Source organism: Scatophagus argus, chromosome 10 (assembly GCF_020382885.2).
Source record: "Scatophagus argus isolate fScaArg1 chromosome 10, fScaArg1.pri, whole genome shotgun sequence".
Taxonomy (NCBI): Eukaryota; Metazoa; Chordata; class Actinopteri; family Scatophagidae; genus Scatophagus; species Scatophagus argus.
The window spans coordinates 10990707-11006563 of record NC_058502.1 but is presented as its reverse complement, the minus strand read 5'-3'; the positions used below and the strand labels follow the sequence as shown (position 1 = coordinate 11006563).

The window sequence follows — 15857 nt, the reverse complement described above, 5'->3', positions numbered from 1 at the left end:
TAGTGAATGAGGGTGAGGAAAAATACTCGCAAAAGCTGTTTTGCTGAAAAATCAGTTCAGTCTCCGAGTAGGTAGAGGGCGATAATGTGCCATTCGCTGCCAACTGCCGTAATGTGCCGTAAAGAGGTGCAATGAAGAAGAAAACTGAATCGCTCATAGATGCTGGCTGGTCATGGTAATCTTACTTTATGCGTTTGTTTTGTTATTTTTAAGATATATTGGGAATGAATAAATGTAGATTTACTCATCGTGGCTAACCGGCAGTAATCTGTGCCTTGAAGTGGCACAATCTTTTAAAAAAGTTTAAATGTTGGTTAGAAAAGACTGCTAACAAGCCCACTACTAACAAGCATGAATGTATTTCTGCGAACTACTGAGTCATTAAATAAAACAAGTTCCTTTTACCTTTGAGCATACATTCACTCAAGCACTTTCGTTAGTGAAGTTAAAGCACTTGTTCTGTTGATGCCCTTTCCCACCTTTTACTTAACACTTCAGAGGTTAATATTTTAGTGTCACTTTTTACTCCACTGCATTTATTTAACAGCTACAGTTACCTCACATGTTAAGATTTTTGAATATACAAAATGGTGCATTGTTATATGTTAAACTACCCAAAGTATATAAAGTAGTTACAAAAAGCTAAAACCCCATAAGTTACATCATTAAAATGCTGTTTATATGTTACATCAGTAACAACAAGCCAACAGCAGTTTAACACAAGGTTATACTGACAAGTGTTGTACTTAAACTTTTGATACCTTAAATGTGTTTTTTCTGATAACACTTGTGCATTTTTACTGAAGTAAAATTTTACAAAACCTGTATGTATTAATTAATGTATGTGGTATTTTTACTTGATGTTCTGAGTTATTTTTCCACCGCTGGTCATGTAATGAGCTGTCATGCTGACATTCTCCTTAAATTTGGTTTCATTCAAAGTCGTATAAAAACATTTGCCCACCAATCTCGTAGCTGTTCCTGTTTCTGCTTGTTCCTACGATGAATTGAAGCTGAAATAAAACCCAAAGTATTTTTAAATGGCAGCTGCATTACTTCAATTTGTCAGCTTGATATGCTGTATGTGTGTGTGTGTGTATCCCTTTCTGTTTGCCTGTGACTCAGAATGACATGTAGTATACTTGCTATAACATTTTAAATGCTTATTAAAGTCTCAGTTACATTATGTGTTTTAATGGTTGGTTCAGATATAAGACATAATATATTTAAAGTCTATTTTCCTACAATACTTACATGCCCATAGGGATACTGAAAGAGTTATTACCTGCTGTAATCTAGAGCTGAAACAATTAGTCCATCATTCGATCGGTCATTCCACAGAAAATTATTCTGCGAACATTTGGTAACCAATTAATCTTTTAAGTCATTTATCAAATACAGTGCCGAACATTATCTGGCTGCAGCTTTTCAGATGTGAGGATGGGTTTGGTCATACATGACAACAAACTGAGTGTGTTATGTTTTTGGACTGCTGGTCAAACAAAATAAGAAGTTATACCACTTTGGGCTCTGGCCTACAAAGTTCAACCTTTGATTATTTATTTTAAATATTGCTCGACGAATTGAGGTAATAATTGCTAGATTATTTCATAGTGAATACTGTCATTAGTCGCAGCCCTGTAATTGTTAGTCCTGACCATACTGGCCTTGAAGAGATCGCAAAAAAAAAAAGAAAAAAAAAAAGTGTCTCTGGAATCAGGTGCTTCAGAGAACACAGAGGAACTTCTTTTGTGTCATGTCTTTTTTTTTTTACTGGAACAGCATCTTTAAATTCAAATCCAAAGAACAAACTCTTTCATCCTTTCAAGTAATCCCCATTTCCCCCCACATCTTCCAGGGCCCGTTGCCCATCCAGAGGCGCCACACTCCTTCTGTTTTGGCCATCACTTCTCCCTGGCTGCAAGATCCTCTTATCAGTGTTACTCTGCAAACTTAAGCTGAAGACACTACACAGCATTTGTCTGCAACAAACACTCAACTCACTGTATATTATATGACGAGGTTTACAATCACGCAGTGTCTGAAATGTAACCATGTGGCAAAAATGTACGCAAACAGACACTTTAACTTGTTCATAGACACAATAATTGGCAATTCATGAACCAGACAGGTTAATTTTAACATGCTGTAACACATGATGATACAACAAAATGCAAAGTGTGGGTCATGTATGCTACTCAAAACAAAAATGATATAAATGGATGATTAAAAAATCACTGGGATGACAACTAAATCTTGGTTGTGATTTTTTTTTTCTGATGCTTACGCAGGATGGAAGGTATTAAATTTGTGAAGCAATTAAATTTATTAATATTTCTCTACAGTGACTTTGTTACTGAAAGCCATGTAAATTCGCTGCTCTGGAGGAAATCTAACGCTTTTATTGTAAAAAAGAAAAAAAAAAAATTCACTGCCTGTGAAATATATTCCCCAGATATCAAATATCTCTGAATATCTTGATATCTGCGAGTCGCCTCTTTGGTTCATGTGAATGGATCCGTGGTTTCTCCATGTGCCTTGGAGTCAATAGCTAATAGTCCTGCCACACATTTTCATTTGCTTCTGTTAATGCACGCCAAATATCACACGCAGTGCAGTATGTTTAAAGTTGCAGGAGCATGTGTGGTGGCCTGCCACACAAAAGTGCTCTCACACAGGGACTCGCATTGTTTTGAGGGCGGCTTGTTCAAGGCAGATTTACAGAAGTGCCATCTGATACCTTTGTTTAAAGGGTTATTCAATGCCCTGGGAATTATGTTTTACCATCCCACTGAACGACACTTTTCAGTAGCCTTGTCATGTTAGAATGTTGCTTTGATTTTATGATACACATATTTATTTTTTACTAACCAGCAATTTGGCTGTCCACATACTTAAAATCTCTCGCCACAAATTGATTACATACATGTGACCTCATTGGCTACATTGGATTATGTTTGTGTATACAAAAAGTGGATGTGTACATAAGTTATATTTTGATATGAAAGTATTTTTTGGGTTCATCAATATGCAAATGTGGAAACAGCAGCATTTTGGAGCAGCACAAGTGTGTTATTTTCTTTGACTTTTTAAATAGTTTTAGGAAATATGAGCAGGCGATTGTTGCTGTAAAGTCAAGGCCTGTGTGGGACTGAAAAACCACGCAGGAGAGGTTGAAGGTATGACAGTCCTGCTGTCTAAATGAGGTCACACCTGTCACACCTGTGCCTGGTGTTATTTTCTCATGTGTGCGTAAATGTAGCCAGAGAAAGGTCACCTTAGACCCAAACGTTGCTGTATTTCTCTTAATAAACTAATCTTATCTGGTATTCCCAAACTTAATCTTGTATATTTTGTTACCGAGTGTGTTCACATAAACATTAGCCTGTTTTCACCGACTTTTTCCGGTCTTTGTGCTGTTCCTCACTGAACGCTTCAGTCATCAGATAGGAAACAGGTGTGCCTTTCCAGTTAGCACGTTTTAACCCGGCTTTGAGCCTCAGCCACTCAGAGCAGACAACCGGGACTCTCATTAGCTACTTCAGATCACCTGGTTGGGTTCAGCATGGCTGTCTGGTTGTTTTGTTTTTTCGTCTGTGCTTCGGTCGGTGGCTTTGTAACCGCCGAACAAGTGATGACCGGTGAGCCGCGCCGAGTGCCGGTGAGCAGCGCCAGGGTTTTGTCGGCAGCGCGGTTCGCCGTGGCTGAATTCAACAGAGCCAACGCCGAAGACACGTTTGCATACAAACTTGTGAACATAACATCGGCCAAAATTCAGGTGAAACTTAATTCTGGAGTCAGTCATTTTAAAGCATGAACATATGCCTCTAATGAGTGCTGCTGTTTCCTCATAGGTGGTCGCGGGGATAAACTACATCCTGGACGTGCAGCTGGGTGGGTCAGTGTGCAAGACGAGCGACATGGATGACCGCGAACCATGTGCTTACTTTGAACCCAAGGCAAGTTCACACAGAGAGACACGGAGAGGAAAAGTAAAGGCACACAAACTGCCGAAAGTATTTTTTTTTTTGCACCTGTGGGCATTGTGAAAAGGATGCACTCATTTTCTATTTATTTCAGGAACTTCAGTGCCACTTCATCGTGACTGAAATCTCTTGGGAAGATTCGCGTGTACTCACTCAATATAAGTGTCACCCACGTACTTGCTGAGTTATATTCTGTTGTTGCCAAGTAAAGTTAATCACGAAGCAGTGTTTAAGTGTGCTGATCTCAGTATTCATAAATGGTGCTTATCAACACTGTCCACACACCCCAGCACTTATGCTCACAAACCAGTGATTTCATTGGCTTCCAGATATGCCACTTGTTCTTACACTGAGTTGAATAAGTTCAGTGACCTGCACTCGCTCTGCATTGTAGGGCGAAAAATGGCATAATTATTCCAGTGAGTGACCGGGGCAGCTTTACTGTGCCTCATCTCTCAGTGTGTGTCCTGGCAGCTGTAAGGCTCTGGTTGCGTGTCAAGCTTGGTCAGACACATGGCTGCTAAACGGAGACGAGGCTACACCTCTCCACACTACAATCTGCAGAAGGGCTCTGTATGGAGGATTACAGGCATTTTCAGATTACTGCTCAGCAAGACAGAACTGTCTGCTGCTCTGACCCCCTTTTTTTTATAAACGGGGAAAGAGACAGCTCATGTGCATATAAACACACATCACACAAGGAGGAATTATGTCAAACACTGTATGACGATGTGTAAGTGCGAGCACTTAGTGTAGGGCAGCAGTGCTGTGTGTACATAGATATTAGATCTAGTACCTTTCTAGGGCTTGTTTTCTTTCAATCACATTTTTTGCACCACTGTTGCAAGAGAAGGAAATGGGGAAAATAAAAAAAAACAAGGATTAGTGCCTGATAAAATCTCTTGCAGTAGCTGTTAGAATAGGAGATACTGCTAAGTGGCATTGAGGCACAAGGGACTGCATCTGTTTGGCTTTGGTTACAGTAAACAACGCCTGGATAAGCGATTCACACACCCTCTCACCCAGCCCATAATGTCTCTAATCATGGATGTCTTAATCAAACTGAGCAAAACATAAAGAATTGGCTGGCACTGTGGATTAGGTAGCAGGGGTTAGGAATGTGGGGGAAGGGGGATACTCCTCAATGCGGGATGAGTAACATGGAAGCTCCGGTGCCAGGAGTATGCCCTGTCCATCTGCCATTGCGCTCACCCACCCACCCACCCACTGACACACTAACAGGTGCGTGCACGCAGATACACGTGTGTTTTACATGCACACGCTCAAGTTCTCCACCCCACACTCTGGCCCTGCCCCTGTCCTCACTTAGCCTGGGCAGCAGATGGTGAGGGGTAAGGCTTGTAGCCCCCTCCCCACTCCAAGCCACCAGCCCCATCACCCCCTATTTTTTTTTTTCACCACCCCACCCGTCTTTGTGTTGTTGAAGAGCCTGAGTGTTGAAAGGCGAGCCCCAGCTTGTCCCCCCCCCACAAATCCCTGGCTGGCTGCCATTGGCGGGACTCAGTCAGGTGTCCTAATGCTTCAGTTAGGGGAGGAAACGCTGGTTAATCTGCCCATCGCGTGCCACTGGCCATGGCCTGGCCTCTTTGTGTCTGGCACCCCTCTGATCAGTCCCTCCACCCCTTCATCTGTCTTTTTTCCCCCTTCTCTTCCAACCCAGTTTCTCTACCTCAAGACAGTGTCATCCTTTCTTAAAGATCATCTCCTCTTTCTCTCGGGATGTTTTTAACTACATTCTTGGACACATTCAGTAGTTTTGACAGTTGTCCTACATCACTGCTGATGCATCTGACTATTTTATCATACTATCAGGTGTTAAACCCTCTCTATTTTGTGCTGACTCACCACAGGCATCCAGTAGACCTGTAAATAATGCGCCTTCCAAGAAAAATGTTACTACTGAATAATACACCACTCCTCTTTGTAACTCCTCTGCTGCATCCCACCTAAAGTACGTAGTGTGGCTTTTCAGTGTGTACTACATGTTGAGATGTTTAACTCCAGCCATTGCTACATTTTGCTGCTCGCTACCGGTCTGGTCGGTCCCAGGTTGCAGTACATAATTTGTGAAATAAGGGCAAACTCTTCTTTCAAAGTTGCTTCTAAAGGAATACTTATGTGATCAGTGATTACAAAACTGTTACCAGTTAAATCGAGGTATTAACCCATCAATATACTGTAAGAATGAACTGAAATCCACCATTTTAAGTGCTTCAGCTCTTGTGCAGCTTTATCGTCTTTCTTGTTTCCCTTTTCCATGTCTTTCTGTCGATCTGTCGTGCATCATCACAGAGACTTTCATCTATCTCATTATAGAGGGGCAGTGTCAGGCCGTACTCCTGGAAGGTGCACTGCTCTGATTAGGATGAATGATGCTTAGATGCTCCTTGGAGGAGGTTGATATGGTGCGGTTGCGTAACCAGAAAGGGTCATTACCGTTTGGCCCCTGCTGACCTTCTTTTTGATTGACCCTGGGCTTGGTCACCGCTTCACAGCACAAGGCAGGAGTATAAGGTCAGAGTTCAAAGTATCCTCAGCTGTGCTGTCATGGAAACGGCAGCGTTTGCTCTTCTGATGGTCAGTTTTAATCTCAGGACAGTGGTTTATTTTAAACCATAGTTTCATTAGCTGTTATTTTGTCTCGCCTTTTAAAATGTTTGGCGTTTACTCCTTTTAAAGCTTCAAAACTTGACTTGTTTACATGGCTGTACGGCCAAACTCAAGATAATAATCCTCGGACTGATATCAGTTTTTGGAAATATTGAAATACAGATGTAGGTAATGGCTTCTGTTTTTGTAGGACTGATGCCTCCTGGGTTGTCCTGAGGATAATGTGGCTTCGGGTTTTCCCATGTTGACGTACTGTTTTGAACTGCTCGTTACATTTTATATGTACCTTATGTTTTCTGTTTCTTCTTTTTCTTTTTTTTTTTAAACATGCTGTCTCTGGGTTTCCGTCACGTGTGCCTCGTGCAGCACAGCAGTGATCTCCCCTCCTCAGTGTTGTGACCAAAGAATCCGCCATTGTGGTCTATGGAAAGGCACCCGTGGTTTGTTTTTCCACTTCCTGTTTGTGACCGTTGTGAAGGGTTTCTTTGCAATCAGCGCTGCAGCGGGGGGGGTTGCAATCAATACTTTCAATGTAACGTGTGGCCAATGGAATAAGGGAATGATTTATGTAGGGATGGCTACTCCCTGGATCAGATGGGGATATGTGTTTGGTGGCCGGATGAGCAAAGAGGAGGCGGGGCGGCGGCATGGCGACCAAGAAGAGCAAGAAAAACTATAAAAGGTTAAAAAAGTGTGCTTCACTGCTGTTGATCATGGCACCACTCCTCTCCCCGCTGTCTCTCTCCTCTCTTTTCATCTCTCAAACACACCATGCTCTCTGACTGTCCTGCTTAATCTCAGCGCTGTAGTATTATGAGACTAAAGATCGACGGGACACCCACACACACAGAGCACACATACACACCCCAGGAGTTTAGCAGGTTGTGGACCACCAGCCAGAAACGGCATATGTCCCTCTCCTCTCCAGATTAATGGGAGCATGTTAATATTACCGTACAGTCAGAGAGGAAGGGATGGGGGCAAGGGGTAGGGAGGGGTGTGCGAGATGAAAGGTACAGGGAGAGTGTAAGAGCCTTGCAGACAGACTGAGATTTAGAGGGAAGCACGAGGCAAGAGGAATGAGAGCAAGTCTGCGATGGAAGGAGGTCGAGAGCAAGTCTTGGAAAGATGGAAGTGTGGAGGCGGGAAAGAGCGAGAGAAACGAGGACATAACAGCCATAGAAAAACGTGTGTGTGTGTGTGTGTGTGTGTGTATATGTGTGTTTGCTTTATTGCAGTGGCCCCACCTACCCCTCCATCCTGTTAAGGAGGCACAGTCCTAAGGAGGAGGGGTAGGATCCCCTCCCTCAGCCACCGACACACATACACACACACACACACACACACACACACACTCCCTCTCTGGCTCATACACTCACACTCTGCTCCGCGAGGAAGCAGTCGCTGAGGAGCTCTGGATAGACCATGCAAGGTTCTGCAGGTGTCCCACCCTTCTCTCATCACATGGATGCTTTACAAGGTACTGTTTCGATCTGTTTCTTTTTCTTTTCTGTCGTTTTTCCCCGTTCTTCTTCAGTTTTCTTCGGTTTGCTGTTTCTGCTTCTTCGCTCGAAGATTTTCCTCTCTTCATTGTTCAGAGTAATCTGTGAGGCTGTGCTACTAACATGTACGTGTTTTTGCGAGATTGCATGTGCATTTGTGCGATACTGAACCCATGCTTGCACATTTGTTTACAAGCTCTTCTGGTAGCCGCAGGTCTGACAACTTTAGTAGAGTGGATTCTGTCGGCCACATGTTTTTCAGCTTGATTTTATTTTATTATCCTGTATACCTTTTCCAAAAGTAATTTCATAGCAGTCAAAGCTTTGGGTGCTTGTTGCATTATTTAGTCTCACATTTTTATTATTTTTATGGGTGCTAAACTCTTAAGGGTGGAGGGAGACAAAGCGCATTATGTATGCCCTGTGTACACCCTGTATATGCGTATTCATGATGTTTGGGCTTTCAGTCAAATGAAGTCTGAAATACACAGCAGCATCTTTACAATAACAGCAAGAGTATAGCAGGGGATTTTGTTTTTGGGTGTGATAGTGGTGATGGTGGGTGTGAAAGAGTTGGAGATGAGCAGTGAATTTTGGGGTGGTTCGTGGTTGTCACATTGTCCCGCATTTGTTACAGTAACACATTAAAAAGAGAGAGAAAAAGAAAAAACAAACCATATATTGACTTATGGCCCTGATGCATATTGTTTGCTTTTTCAAGCAAACAATATGCATCAGTTGTTTGCTTTTTCAACATGAAAAAGTAGATTTATATATAGGTTTAAAACAAACAAACAAACAAAACCCCAAAAACTTAGAGGGCAACCCACATTATGATTTATTAGAGCGACATAAGGGAGGTGGCACCAAAAATGGCTTGTAATCCTGTAGTGTGTGTGTGTGTGTGTGTGTGTGTGTGTGTGTGTGTGTGTTTGTGTGAGTGAGAGAGAGAGCACATGTCTTGCATGTAACGTGCTGTATTGGCGAGCACCCAATACACCCCTCTTCTGCTCGTACTAGAGATGGAGGTACGGTGTAAAGCAGCGCTGCTCTAACACATTGATGAAAGTATTTGTCATGGCCGTTTTGTTTCCGTATGCAACAGAATGTTAAGTTCTAAGTTTGTTTATTCTACGTTTAACATATCTTCCTTTGCACGATTTTGTAAGGATGACTAAGCTGAATCCTTACATTATTTTGTTGAGGTTCAGTCTATCCCGAAAATTTTTTCAATTAAAATATTTGGCTCACTTTCCTAGCTCACTGACTCACTAGTGACTGGACACTCTTGTAAATAACGGCAATATTTTGAACAATGTTAAAGTTTTCAGGACAGACCTCTGTTATCAGAATTGTGCAGAACAATACATCCTTGTTTGGAAATCAAATTGGTCACCATTTGTTCAAACAGACCTTACAAGTAACCTCCAAATCCATCGTGCAGATCTGCCCCCCCCCCATCGCTTTCTTCTCTTCATCCTTTAGGTTAAAGCAGTGTTCGCTTCCCCCCCATTTTTTTAGGCTTGTATTGACCTGTTAATAGTATTATCCACAGAGCGTGTGGCAGGGCCAGGGTCACATCCCTCTAGGGTTTGGATGGTCAGCCCTCTGGCCACAGTTTGGTCAGAGAGCAGCCAATAGGACCTAAGCTGTGGTCATCCTTCAATCTAGCTCCTTTCACAACAGAGGTCACACGTGTCAAAGGGTAATAAGTTTAACCCCTCGAGGGGTTAGACGTCAGAGGTCACGAAAAAAAGCTATAGGGAGAACGTTTCCACCATCAATCAGTGGCACTCCTGGTTATATCTTCGCATATCGATGACACACGCTCGTTTCTGCCAATCTCATTTGCATGGCTTGCTAAGAACAAAAGGCGACCATTATAATCATAATCAATCCACGTGAACAAAAATAAGATTTGTATTGTGAAGAGGCCTGAATAGTGTCAGGTTTTAGGATCTGTTCCAGTTGTACACTAAAGGCTTTTTAACCTTTCTTTGTCTAATTTTGACCAGTTTCATTATGCATTATGCATTTAAATAACATCCTGAGAGAGTCTGTAAATGCTACCCACATTCATAAATGGTAGAACTGCTCAGTCGATTTCACTGAAAATGCCTACAAAGAGGAAAATAGATTTGTCATGTGAACCCATGATCTTGTTATTACTGCTTTAAATGTTTGATGGGCCAAAAGAATATTTGATAGATTACATTTTTTTTCTATATTCAACTAGTGCAGTGTGCTAATGTACCAATTTTCCAACATGCAGACTATATGTGTTTTTAGGTCTTGCATGCTACATCCCTAATACAATGCTGCATTGAATCTAAACAGCTGAAAATGCAAATTATAATAATAGGCAGATAATATTTTAATCCTGTTTTTCTTGTTTGGCAAAAATAGTAATAGTTTTAATGATGACTATATGAATTATCATGTTTTCATTTGAAGGGGGTGTGGCCGTTTTCGTGCATTTCTGCAGCTTTCAGCCCGTTCACATCGTCTTTACCTCATGGGATATCTTTAAATGCATGAAATTATTAAGCCTTTAAAGGCCACAATGATCATTTGACATTTTCTTAAATTGTATGGCGGATGAGCAAGTGTATCCCACCTTGTAAATCTGAAATGGTGCTGTGCTGATGTTTCAGCATCTCCCAGAGGTCTCCTCTCCCTGGCTGATGTTAGCGATGTGTCAGCATTAAGCTAGGCCTGCCTGCTAGGCTGCTGGGGCTGTGGTGGCGACCAGCCCAGCCTGGCCAAAAGCCAGACCAGACATGTATTGGCACCAGACAACAGAGACGTGACAGGATCAAGCATTGGAGGAAAAATATGCTCATACAGTATGCAGCATTGCTGATCCGTATTATCAACAAATTACAGCAAAATGTAATTTATACACATTTCTGAAGGATTTTAAAGATTTCTTTTCACTGTTTTTTTCTTTGTGATTCAACAGTGCACGTGAATGTAGAGAGAAACAATGGGAACAAGGACTGAAAGAAGACATTCGACAAAGATCCCAGGTGGGACTCCGAATGGTATGTTCCTTCACCAAATGAGCCACCATGACAGGCCTAATGTGTATTACTTTAAGGGAGGCTCCACGTGCACATTACATGTACGGCTTGTGGTGCGTATACGTTAGACGGAGCACACTATAGGATGTGTGCATGCCATTAAGTGAGTGAATAAGAGAGATGTACATGTTGCTCAGTCAGCTATTGCACAGACAGAGACCATCAATCACAAATGCGTGGTGAGCCGCATTGCTCTTTTCTCAGTCCCCCAAGTCCCCTCTCTGGGCTGGAATTACACAGCACTTTACCTGCAACACTGCATTATTTTTCCGTGGACTTTGTCTCAACCCTGCACCATAACTCAAGCAACACATTTGTGCGGTGCCATGTCGCTTTGAACTATGGGATGGGGTGAAATTTTATGGTGTAACTTATACATCAGTCCCACGCAAACACACATACACTGTTTCTGTCAGGTTTTGGTTTTCCAGTTGAAGTAAAATGTGCACAAGGCGATATCTGAAAGTAAGAAAGAAAGAGAGAAATGTACAAAATAAAAAAGGACACCGCCCCTTGTGATTGCATGGCAACATCACCCTGTACATAATGAAAGCAGTATGAGGACAACATCTTATTGAAGGCCCCTCCTTACAACTACTGAACCGCTTTATTAGCCTCACAGCAATGCTTCCTTGTGCCTGCTTGACATCTTCTTTCCCTGCATGTACCTGATGTCAGTAGTTGGAAGAGCCTTTATGTGTCTCACCCCCATATGGACTGCCTGTTTCCTCCAATATCATCAATAGACACATTCTTCCCTCGCCTTGTATTTTATCACTACACCACGTAGTTGGTCATTACAAAAGTCGCTCATCTGCTGCTTTGAAATATTTTTAAAAATACGCATTTCACTAAACTGAGATGGGATACCATCTAATTCACCATAGTGCTATGGTATGGGCAAAAGCCAGCTGTGTTTGACAGATGATCGTAAAGACCTTGGGTTTTGGATAAGACGTGAGGTACAGTACGCCGTGGGCTGTGTGTATTTTGCAATAGTGGCAACGCTTTTGGAGAGCGCGTGTGATATGTAGCAGGTGGGACTGGTCATTGTTGTGATAAGAGAAGGTGATCAATCATGTGGTCAAGGTCTTGTCTTTCGGACAGAGTTTGATCAGCTGAAAGGTTCACTTCATATTTATCTCCTGAACTGCACCAGAAGCTAACTAATGTGGGAAAAAAACCACCAAAGCTTACACAGGTACTCAAATATAGTAAAAAACAAAAACAACCAAAAAAACTCTATTGCCTTCCTTAAACTGTTCAGGTAGATTCCCCTGTTAAGTGCAGAAACAGTTTTATTCTATTTTGGCCGCTTAAGGGTCTTGAGTAATAGAATAACTATGTAAGAAGTTTATTTAAAGGAATTAAATGTTTAATTGTGCAGACAGTAGAAGCATCCACGTAGACACATAAAGATGTTCTTTTCTCCCCAGATGAATGTGAAAAGAAACCAGCCCACATAAGGGGTCTTAACTGAAGTGTTCGGGTGCCCGGGTTGTCAAGAAATGCTCTTTGTAAAGGTCACATATTACTGCTGTGTTGTGATGAGGCCAATAAAACAGCCAATAACTGACCCTGTGAGACAAGGCACTAATTGGAATGTTTGTCAAGGGTTTTATCCTCAGGATTGAATATATGCCATTTAAAGAATCGTGAAATAATCAGTTACAAGTCTGTGAAACTGTTAACTAAAGTAACAATTTAACCAAGAACTCATAATTGATTAGTTATTAAAAAAATTGGGTAAGCAAACTTAAGATTAGATACAAAAGTATACACATTTTCCTCACAAAGTGAACACCTTCATAAGCATATAGAACATACAGTAGTTAATCTAATTTAGGTTATCAGACTGTATAAATGAGCTTTTTCCTTCAGCTCAGAGAATGGCAGTGAGGACTCTTGATTGGATAAACAATTGTTATTGTTTTTTTCTTAAATATGACTCAGCTGTTTGGTAAAAAATATCATTAAAAAGGCATACTTTTTAACAGCGAAATCTCAATGTGTTAAAATTTAAAGGGAAGTTCTTTGTAAAGATTAATACTACATCGTAGATGTTTTTTTGTTTGGTATGTTATTGAGTTTTGGGAACTGATTACAGTTTTTACTGTTTACTGATAAAGTTTAATTCAGGAATTGTTTTTTTTTAATTAGCGTAGTCCATATTTAAGAGCAGAGGGGCTTTAGGAAGGTGCCATTTAATTTGAAGCTTTCTAAAAACGAGTAAGTACTTTTTAGAAGATTCGGTGATACTGCAACGTAGGTAAGGAGAGAAGTTGATAAGATGGCGAGGCCTCATTCATAGACGGTGCTGTCTCTTAAATCAAGGTGATGAACGGATACCTTGAAATGACCACAGGTCTATAGCAGAATGCTCCCTGGGAAAAGGCCAGTCCTCCAATGGGCCTAAATCGACTCCCCACTCATTTACATGAGACATAAATTCACATTTAAATGGCAGAAAATTGCTCGAGTGGCTGATACACTGGGGCATATGAAATTATAATTGTAGTCAGCCGCGTGTGTGCATGTGTGTGTGGATGATATAAGATTGAAGAGATGTGTGGAGGAATTATGCGTCCAATAACCAAGATTGAATGTAAATATGGTCAGGACAGTCAGTAGTCTGAAGTGCCATTGGCCCATTTCATCTGAGACTGCGGTGCAGGGACTAAATGACAGCCAGTCCCACATCGAACGAAAGGCAAATTAAAACTGGTGTCCACAGCACTCTAGAAAAGTGTTTTCTATGAAATGAAGTGTTTAGTCAAACTGGAATGTTTGCCTGTTTTTTTTTTTTTTTGTTTGTTTGTTCTTTTTCTGTATAGCTAAGATTAGTAGGGTTGCAACTAAAGATTATTTTGGATGACATTTTCTTGATTAATTGCTTGGTCTATAAAATGTCAAATAAAATACAGAAAAATGTCCATCAGAGTTTCTTAAAGTCCAAGGAGATGTCTTTAAAATCCGACCAGCAGTCCAAAACCCAAAGATTACAGCTTACAAGAAGAGACAGCAGCAAATCCTCACTTTGGAGAGGCTTGAACCTGGGAATGTTTGGTATTTTGCTTGAAAAATTCACAGATCAGTTGTCACAAAAGCTGGTACCAAATATAATGTTTTGAAAAGATTAATCGAGCAATTGTTGCAACTCTGAAAATTAGCACCATCCTGTTGTTTAAATGCACAAGACTCCTGATTTAAAAAAACAACAACAAAACAAAAAACCAAAACAAACTGAGCAAACAAACTGAGGTGCATGTAATACAAGACTTATTTCTATTTGCGTTATATTGTCTTTATGTGTATCTTCCTTTTTCCTCTTACAAAGCCTTCACGGTGCCCCCCCTTCCTCATCTTACTATCCCCCTTTCCCTCCAAATCCTAATGCAATTTTTTTTCTTACACCCCTGTAGTAGGGCTCTTCTAACGGACAGGCTGGGACACATAAACATGTCACATCGGTTCATGGAGATCCCAACTGTTTTTAGCCAGTGTGCACCTCCGAGAGGTCCCCGAGTTCCCTGTGTTTCTCAGCATGGCCGAGCATAAACCCCAATTCAACCCCACATCCTTTCACACAGCTCTATCACATCATGCCACACATGCACTTGCATTTATGTACTCATATGTCGTACACGTAGCCTGCATCTGCATTTGTCTGTCACCCTCTGAATCTCTACCACATGTCACTCAGTCCACACCGGACCATCAACAAACAGTACAATATGGCTCACCAGGAGGCCCCTAACAGACCTGTTTCATAATTTAGGCTTCTGTGCCCATTGTATCGGCCTCCTTTGATAAATTTACCTCCAACTGATACAATGCGTCAGTCTTTTTGTTTGAGGAAGACAATTGCTTGTACATTGAAGGTCCAGTGCCTTAATGAAGTGTTAAAGGACACACATTGACTACTGGGCACAAAGGTCGTTCTCTGCTCTTAACATTAGATGACAGCTAACGGAGCAGGACACCACTGTGAAAGGATGGAGACTAAAGTTCATATGGTGATATCATTACTTTATTGTTCAGTGCTGCATGTGCAAGTCAGTAAAGCGTAAAATGAATTTGTTAAAAGCAAATCTGAGATGGCCATTGATGAGTCACAGTGAGAGACTAACTGAAGAAAACAGTGATGTGCAGCAGGATCTCGACTTTCCCAACAGAAGGCTGAAACCACATGCTGTCTTTTTTTTTTCCCCCAAAAGTTTTGTTCATTTTTCAAATGATGTGAAACGTGCAACAGTGACATAGCATACCATAACTAAAGAGTAAAAAAACATACATACACTGGAAGAAAGCGATGTAAAACAACAGCAAAAAAGCAACATGACATCCAGTTTCTTCCTCTTAAGGATCCCGTAGTTCACCTCCATCCACCGAAGTTGGGAAGTTGATAGTCCATGAGCAGCTTACAAATGTTCGGTATGTAATTTCTGAGTTGGGCGTTATGAAGTAGCTCGCAATCCTGGTTGTTGTTGTTGTCTTAAACACATGTGGAAAGCGGCAATGAATAATCGTCTTCATCATTGGTGACCGGTACAAGCAAGAGCAAACAACGGGGACCGGCTAGCTAGTTCTCTGACTTCTTCTGTCACTCTTTAAACTATCCTCTGGTGTTTTCTGTGTTTCCCTGGAAGTTAGAG

At 41.4% G+C, this 15857-nt stretch overlaps 1 protein-coding gene and 1 long non-coding RNA gene across 2 annotated transcripts; both read left to right on the top strand.

The window, feature by feature from the left end:
• Nucleotides 1–3331: 3331 nt before the first annotated feature.
• On the top strand, nt 3332–4214 carry LOC124065980 (cystatin-SA-like). The gene is made up of 3 exons (XM_046401989.1): nt 3332–3778; nt 3855–3959; nt 4081–4214. The coding sequence occupies exons 1-3, from the start codon at nt 3566–3568 to the stop codon at nt 4168–4170; spliced, it is 408 nt and encodes a 135-aa protein (XP_046257945.1). The 5' UTR covers nt 3332–3565; the 3' UTR covers nt 4171–4214.
• Nucleotides 4215–10782: 6568 nt separating this feature from the next.
• Nucleotides 10783–12856, top strand: LOC124066408. Its single transcript, XR_006844602.1, has 3 exons — nt 10783–10965; nt 11082–11163; nt 12639–12856. It is a non-coding gene; the product is annotated as an uncharacterized LOC124066408 (long non-coding RNA).
• Nucleotides 12857–15857: the final 3001 nt, after the last annotated feature.

What these genes read in the sequence shown, in the direction of transcription:
- LOC124065980 (XM_046401989.1), top strand. Translation starts at nt 3,566, where the DNA reads ATGGCTGTCTGGTTGTTTTGTTTTTTCGTCTGTGCTTCGGTCGGTGGC. An exon ending in TAACATCGGCCAAAATTCAG is followed by an intron (nt 3,779 to 3,854) that starts GTGAAACTTAAT and finishes GTTTCCTCATAG; the next exon opens with GTGGTCGCGGGGATAAACTA. An exon ending in GTGCTTACTTTGAACCCAAG is followed by an intron (nt 3,960 to 4,080) that starts GCAAGTTCACAC and finishes TATTTATTTCAG; the next exon opens with GAACTTCAGTGCCACTTCAT.